The following is an 8,159-nucleotide window of genomic DNA, read 5'->3' as shown; positions in this document are numbered from 1 at the left end:
ATGATAAAGATTGTTGGAGATAAAACTGTAAAACGAAACTTTTGTTCGACTTTTCTAATAATAAGTAGGATAACCCGGGTGTACCCCATTAGGCATACGGACATTTGGCATAGTGGACGTACGTTAGGCATAGTGGACGTTGGGCATAAATACGTTAGGCATAATGGACGTTAGGAATAATATATGGCATAATATATGCTAGGCATAATGGACGCTAGACATAATGGAGGTTAGATATAATGGACGATTGGCACAATGGACGTTAGGCATAAATTACACTCCGAAACTAGATTAAATAAAATTGGGAGCAGAACAAAAGCAAAAATGGCGAAAGTTGGGGGTCCCGGGAAACCTCTGGTGAAAAAAATTTTGAAAAAAATTGGAACGGGGCTTCACAGTTTAAAACCAAAGTTTGTATGGAGAACTAGGGGTGTCTAAGGGGTAAGATTTCAATGAAAATGGTCATCTTAAATTTTTGCATAAAGTCTTACATAAAATCAGAAAACATCCATGTTCGTACAAATAAATTTATAATACTTATGTAAACAATTGAATGAATATCCATTAAGGAGGAACGAACAAAGGTACGAAAATCGAAAACGAAAAAAGCAGTTTTTTCCATACCGTGTGTTAGATCTTCATGAAAATCAATCAGCTTATGTAGAATATTGTTACTGTACTGCCGATTGATTTTCATGAAGATCTAACAAACGGTGTGAAAAAATCAACTTATTTAACGGTGGAAGTCAATCAAGTTCATTAGCGCAGGGTAGGGATAGCCCAATTACTTTCAAATAAGCCGTTAATTTTTACACAAATTTAACGGTAGAAAAAAACGTCTGTGCTCTGTTACTTAACTAAAAACTACCACCAGTAAAAACGGAAGAACAGCTGCTACTCTTGAAGTTGGCTGGAGGGAAATCCGTTCCACCATAGGATGTACAGCTATAGTGGCACTAGGTACAGTGATTCCGAATCGAGGAAACGACTGGTTCGATGACGAATGTAAGTGTAAGAGCGATACAAACAAGCACGGAACAGGCAAACCTCGGCTCTCTGGAGAAAGAAGCGCCAACAGGAGGAACGAGATCGCGAAGTGATGGCATAACTGTACCACGTAAATGACACACGGAAGTTCTGCGAGAAGTTCAACAGTTCGCGCCGATATGTGAAGGGACTTAGACGACAACCTTATTACAAACGAGTGTGAGGTGATTGAGAGGTGGAAGCAGTACTATGACGAGCACCTCAACGGTGATGCAGCAGAGGACGAAGGCGGTATGACAACGGATCTTGGAGCACGCGCAGACCACGATAGGCTGCCGGGCCCTGATCTCCAAGAAGTCAATGAGGAGATCGGTTGGCTGAAAAACAACAAAGCAGCCGGTGTAGATTCATGAAGTCCGTTCAGCTTCTTGGCTTCGCCGACGACATTGACATAATGGCACGGAACTTTGAGGCGATGTCGGAAACGTACATCAGACTGAAGGCTCAAGTCAGCAGGATTGGATTTGCCATCAACGTTTCGAAGACAAAATAGATGAGAGGAAGAGTTTCTAGAGACGATAATGTGGACCTCCCATCCCGAGTTCGGATTGACGGTGACGAAATCGAGATGGTCGACGAATTCATGTATTTGGGCTCACTGGTAACCGTCGACAATGATACCAGCAGAGAAATTCAGAGACGGATCTAGGAGGGAAATTGGCCCTGCTTTGGACTCCGGAGGACGCTCCGGTCAAACAAAATTCGCCGTCGCACGAATTTGATTATCTTCAAGACGCTGATTAGACCGGTGGCCCTCTACAGCCACGAGACCTGGACTATACTCGTGGAGGACCAACGCGCTCTTGAAGTTTTCGAACGAAAGGTGTTGCCTACCATCTATGGTGACATGCAGATGGAAGACGGAACGTGGCGCAGGCGAATGAATCATGAGTTGCATCAACTGCTGGAAGAACCATCCATCGCGCATACAGCAAAAATAGCACGGTTGCGGTGAGCTGGATACGTCGTAAGAATGTCGGACGACGACCCGGTGAAGATGGTTCTTGAGGGACAAGAAGACAAGGCGCATAGCGAGCACGGTGTATCGACCAGATAGACCCTTTGAAGACTGCGAGGCTGGCGACAAGCAGCAATGGACCGAGTGGAGTGAAGACGGCTTCTGCATACAGCAAGAGACAACAAGACTCTAGCCTGAACGGTAAGTAAGTAAGTAAAAACTTTTAAACTAATCGGATACTTCAATTAATCGCTTTTTCTTGGTAGTAATCGATTACGATTAATAGTGATGAAAAAAATAATCGATTAGCTACTAATCGATTAATTGAAAAAAAAAAAACGGACATCCCTATGACGAACTACGCTGAAAATGAAAGCGAACTATCACAGAGGCAGTTCGGATTCCGAAAGGGATCTCGACGGTGGACGCCATCCACACAATCATCACGGGCGCGGAGAGAGCATCGAAGCAACGGAGGGTAATCTCTACTGCGCCGTAGTTATAATGTACAACAGAGTGTTAACACTGCAACTGCCAAGGGGAGTCGAGATCGTCGGTTTTGCAGATGACGTTGTGCTGACTATAACCGGCGAGACCATCGAGGAAGTGGGGAAGTTGACGACAACGACAATAGGCATCATGGAAACGTGGATGGCTGATTTCAGGTTGCAGCTGGCTCTCTACAAGACGGAGGTGATGCTGTTCAGCATTCTCAAACATCCATCGAGGCGTTGTCAGCGTCGGTGGATACTCGATTTCATCGATGCGTGTCCTGAAGCACATGTGATAGTCAACGATCGGTTAAATTACAACAGCCATGTCGACTACGTATGCGAGAAGGCTGTGAGGACAACTAACGAATTGGCAAGTAGCAATCCGAGCGTCGGAGGAGCAAGATGCGGCACGTCTCCTGGCGGGTATTTCATTCTCAATTCTGATGTATGGCGTACCGGTCTGGGCTGCTGCGCTGAACTCAAAGCTGAACCGGACGAAGTTAACAAGCGCGTTTTGCGAAGTTGACAAGTGCGTTTTGCGTTTTGTTCGTGTCACGAGCACGTACAGAACGATATTGTCAGAGGCGGTATGCGTCATTATCGGGATGTTCCTCATCTGCATCAATCTGGCTGAGGACGTGGAATGCTACCAGGAGACTGGTCAGAGCGGACCCGTTTGCTAAGTAGCAGCAAGAGAGGGACAATGGTGAGAAAGGTATGTGGACCAACCGACTCACTCAAATGTGTCGGTGTGGGTGCATAGGAAGCATAGCGAGGCGAGCTTCCATTTGACGCAGTTGTTGTTCAAGTACGGATGCTTTCGAAAGTACCTGCATGGGCTAGGACGTGCCTTGTCGCCCTATTGCCCGGAGTATGTGAACATGCAAGAGACGACAGATCACGTGGTCTTCGAATGTCCCAGGTTCGAAGAAGTTCGCGATGAGCATATCTGGGATGCGGTGAACAGAGTGGTTACGAGTATACACTCCGAGCTGCAAAGAAAGTGACGAAGGGCGCAGCGCCGCCGACAAGGAGACCACCGTGGAACAACAAATCGGATTTAGGGAAAAATTGAGTAGTACGCGCCGCAACGCCGGGTTCGGGTCATCATGGTGCCAGCGAATTGGACGCCATGCTTCACCAGGATCGCCGGACTGAGCCCGACACGCTACCTGGTAGCTCTGAGTAGGTTAGATCCGCCGGCGGGGAATAGATCTAGTAGACCTCGTCGCACAGTCAGCAGCAGGCTGTTAGGCCGCCAGTGAACCGGAAACTAAGCTGTCCTCGGCATCTACTGACTGGCCCAGGTAGGCTAGGTCCACCGCCGGGGACTACATCGAAGCGGGGAGCTAAATGGCTCACGGCAACGAACATTACTATAGGGAGAAATCTATCGCCAGGAAATTCACAGAAGAGTAGATTCACCACCGTGGACTATACAATTACATCATGACAAAAATGGCAGCCAATTGATTCATGAAACATATAACAGTACCGAGAGAAAGTTTGCCGCCAGGGACCTTTCAGTCGGAGTAGAGTGAGTTCACCGCCGGGGACCATCCGTGTAGATCGTGATAAGACTGGGAGCTGAATGACTTACGGAAACAGGAGCTAAATGGCTCATGGAATCAGTAACTAAACGGCTCATTAAGACGAGAGCTTAATGGTGACGTAATAGATTGAGACAAAAAGTTCATGGATCAAGTGAGACTCCGAGATAGCTGCGGAAAACTCGTGAGCAAAAGAAAGAGGTGCTACAAAAGCACAACGAGCCGCCTCCCGCACGAAATAATACCTTGACATAGTTCCGTGGGGAAGAAGGGCGAAAAAAGAATAAGGTGTGTTTTTATTCTATTCTATTCTATTCTATTCTATTCTATTCTATTCTATTCTATTCCAACCCTTACACAGCCAGTATTGAAAAGCATCCTGGAAAACACTGCAGTTATTCTGTAGAGCTTTTCTTGTCAATATTAATATTTGAAGCATGTTTTCATATGTCGCAAATATTAAAACGGCCAGGCCTACTGTGCAGCGTTGGGTTTGAAGATGTTTCAAAATTAGACGGCAATTAAATTATTCATTTAATGAATAAGTCAATTAACGAATTGTTTTGAATCTTAAAGGAGGAAGAAGCGAGGACAACCGTACCGACCGTTTCAGTTTAAAGGGGAAATAATAATAATAATAATAATAATAATAATAATAATAATAATAATAATAATAATAATAATAATAATAATAATAATAATAATAATAATAATAATAATAATAATAATAATAATAATAATAATAATAATAATAATAATAATAATAATAATAATAATAATAATAATAATAATAATAATAATAATAATAATAATAATAATAATAATAATAATAATAATAATAATAATAATAATAATAATAATAATAATAATAATAATAATAATAATAATAATAATAATTGTTGTTGTTGTTGTTGTTTATTAACGACACTTTACACCAAGAAAGGGTGCATTCGTGTCGGAAGAAAATATTTTACCTGTAAATTTTACAATGCAGTTATCAGTTATGCAGTTACAAATCAAAATAAAATTTTATAACATTTTAAATAGGTTAGTTTCCTTGAGGAATTTAACTATACTCTCCTATTTCTATTTCCTGTCGTTGCGCAGAGCCGCTCGCAGACTAGTCGACTCGATGTCGTGCTTCCTTCTAACGTCGTCGTACTTTCTGCAGTGGAGGATCACATGGCGGACATCTACAACGATCCCACAGCAGTCGCACACTGGTGGTGAAGTTTTCTTTAGCAGAAAGTCGTGTGTTAGCCGGGTATGCCCTATTCGAAGCCGGGTAAGAACTCGCTGTTCGGCCGAATTCTCGCGGTCAGTCCACTTCACTGTGTCGAATTTAACTTCACGAAGTTTTACTTCAGTGGACGCTGACCACCGACGGTACCATTGGTTTCGGATAGCTGTTTTTATATGCTTGACGGCGTCTGCCCCCGGAACAGATATAGCTAACGGAGCAATGTTCCTCGCTTCTCCAGCGAGTCTGTCTGCCTCCTCGTTGCCACGGATGCCAGCGTGACCTGGAATCCAGCAAAGCTTGATTGAACGATTTCGTAGCAGGTTTTCAATTTCCTGGATCCACGGGTGCTGGGATGTGCCGGCTTCGATTGCCGATAAACAGCTGGCCGAATCGGACATTATTACTAAGTCGCTGACCGTGTTGAATGTTGTTAGCGCTGTTTTTATTGCGAATGCCTCTGCCGAGAAGACACTGCATTGCTGTGGAAGACCAAGTGACTGTTGGAAGTGTTCTCCAAAAACTCCGGCGCCTACTGCGGTATCGTCTTTCGAGCCATCTGTGTAGACGATTGTTGAACGGCTGAGATGATTTGTCAGGAGCTCTTGAACAACTGGACGAACAATACCCGAGGGTTCTCCAGCTTTTACGCGCTTCTTGATTTCCCAAAGGATCTGGGGTGTGCGGTCGTACCACTTTCGATCAGATAGTCGCGTTCGGGTGTAGATGTTTGGGAGAGCAGTTCCGACTATTTCTGTCAAACATTCGGAAGCTCGGCAAACCAGGGGAAGGTCAGCATTCTCCCTGCTGTTTCCCAACATTCTGATGGCTAATTGGGCTACAGTTTGGAGAATGAGAAGATCTAACGGTAGAGTACCTGCTTCAGCCATAATGGCTATGATCGGACTGGTGACGTATGCTCCAGATGCATATCTGATCATCTTGTTGTATACGGGTGCCAGGGTTTTGATGACAGCATCTCCACCCCTACTAACGATTCCTATACCGTACAAAAGTCGCGAAGTAATAATTGCGGATCCAATTCGCAGTAAAGATGAGCGTTGACCACGGGGAAGTTTGGCACCGATCATCTTCAGGATGCGCAGCCTAGATTCGCATGCCTTCTTCGTCAATTTGCAGTGCGCTGCGAAGTTGAGTGATCGATCGAGGGTAACGCCGAGAATTTTCAGGCGTGTTTCTGTCGGTATAGCAACTCGATCTATCGTGATTGCTTGACTGGGTGCACGACGGGCATTAGGGCTACAATAGAAGATGCTGGATTTTGTTGCAGATATCGTAAATCCAACATCATATGTCGCAAATATTAAAACGGCCAGGCCTACTGTGCAGCGTTGGGTTTGAAGATGTTTCAAAATTAGACGGCAATTAAATTATTCATTTAATGAATAAGTCAATTAACGAATTGTTTTGAATCTTAAAGGAGGAAGAAACGAGGACAACCGTACCGACCGTTTCAGTTTAAAGGGGAAATAATAATAATAATAATAATAATAATAATAATAATAATAATAATAATAATAATAATAATAATAATAATAATAATAATAATAATAATAATAATAATAATAATAATAATAATAATAATAATAATAATAATAATAATAATAATAATAATAATAATAATAATAATAATAATAATAATAATAATAATAATAATAATAATAATAATAATCATAAAAATCGTTGGGAGTGACTTGGCTAAGAAGGTTAATGTCACTCCTTTGGTCCTTTGGGATGGGACAGAGGTATTTACACCTTGCCCTGGCTAATAAGCGTTGGTTAAAGCGCCTTTACTCGCTCTTAATTTGCGGCCGAGTAATCCGGATGTTTTTCCGAACCATTCTCGCTGCTGTTGAAAACTGGAAAATCTGACCAGCGACAATCGTATTTCTTTTATTTTAAGCAAGGGAATCACGTCGGAAGTATTGCGCATTATTCGTACAATGATGCGCTATAATACGCACTATCTCCGACATGAGGGATTAGCACTAAACAAGTGAAAAAACGACTGTCGCTGGTCGGACCCTCCAGCGTTCAACTGCCATAATAATACTAACGAACGAACCAACGAATTTTAGAAACAATCTTTTAGAAAATGGCAAATACATCTGACTTACGTGTAATAAGATCATCCAGAATGCTGTTATCTGCATCTATCGTGATGGCGGCCTTGAGTCCCACAAACAGAATACTAACGATTTTCTGGATTCCAGTTGTAGTTGATGTTGCAATCAATCGAGCTCAGGAGATCTCTTCTCATGCCAGCCATCGCTTCAAACATTTGCTTGACTGTTAAATACTCCGGAGTGAACGGCTTTGTTGGGTTCAACAATACCTGTAAGAGGTCACCGGAATGAACCAGTTCCGGGTTTGCCAGTTTTGAGAGGATTGCCTGAGGTTGGGCTGCTTGCGAGTGGTCTGTGGTCGTATCTCCTCGAACTCCATCCGCTTTGGACACGAACTTCTAAATTCAAAATGGTTCTTTTCATCAGCTGAGTTGTTGAAGAGCAGCGAACGAAAAACTTTATTTTCTCAAAATCGTGCCAGGAGCGAAAAAAAAATTAGAATAAGGTGTGTTTTTAGTGACCAGAATTGAATCCATAGAATTAGCCACATACCGCTCCTGCACGAGTTTGCAGTAGTTGCGTGAATCTAACTCGTACCAAAAAAGCGGCTTTGGGACCATTCATAAATTACGTAACGCATTTAGGGGGGGAGGGGGTACGACAAGTTGTGACAAGTTGTGACATAGGGGGGAGGGGGTGTTAACTACATCGTTACGTAACATGTTTTCTTCGAAGAAAACAATTTTTTTTCTTGGAATTTGTTACGTAACAGGGGAGGGGGGA

The 8,159-nt window shown here is 43.0% G+C and overlaps 1 protein-coding gene across 1 annotated transcript; it reads right to left on the bottom strand.

The window, feature by feature from the left end:
* Positions 1–5,135: 5,135 nt before the first annotated feature.
* Positions 5,136–6,380, bottom strand: LOC131687398 (uncharacterized). The gene is made up of 2 exons (XM_058971479.1): positions 5,412–6,380; positions 5,136–5,285 (listed from the first exon to the last, which is right to left on the bottom strand). The coding sequence occupies exons 1-2, from the start codon at positions 6,378–6,380 to the stop codon at positions 5,136–5,138; spliced, it is 1,119 nt and encodes a 372-aa protein (XP_058827462.1).
* Between the last annotated feature and the right edge of the window lie 1,779 nt (positions 6,381–8,159).

This window comes from Topomyia yanbarensis, chromosome 3 (genome assembly GCF_030247195.1).
Source record: "Topomyia yanbarensis strain Yona2022 chromosome 3, ASM3024719v1, whole genome shotgun sequence".
NCBI classification, from domain to species: domain Eukaryota; kingdom Metazoa; phylum Arthropoda; class Insecta; order Diptera; family Culicidae; genus Topomyia; species Topomyia yanbarensis.
The sequence above is the reverse complement of the archived record's forward strand: the minus strand, read 5'-3'. Positions and strand labels throughout refer to the sequence as shown.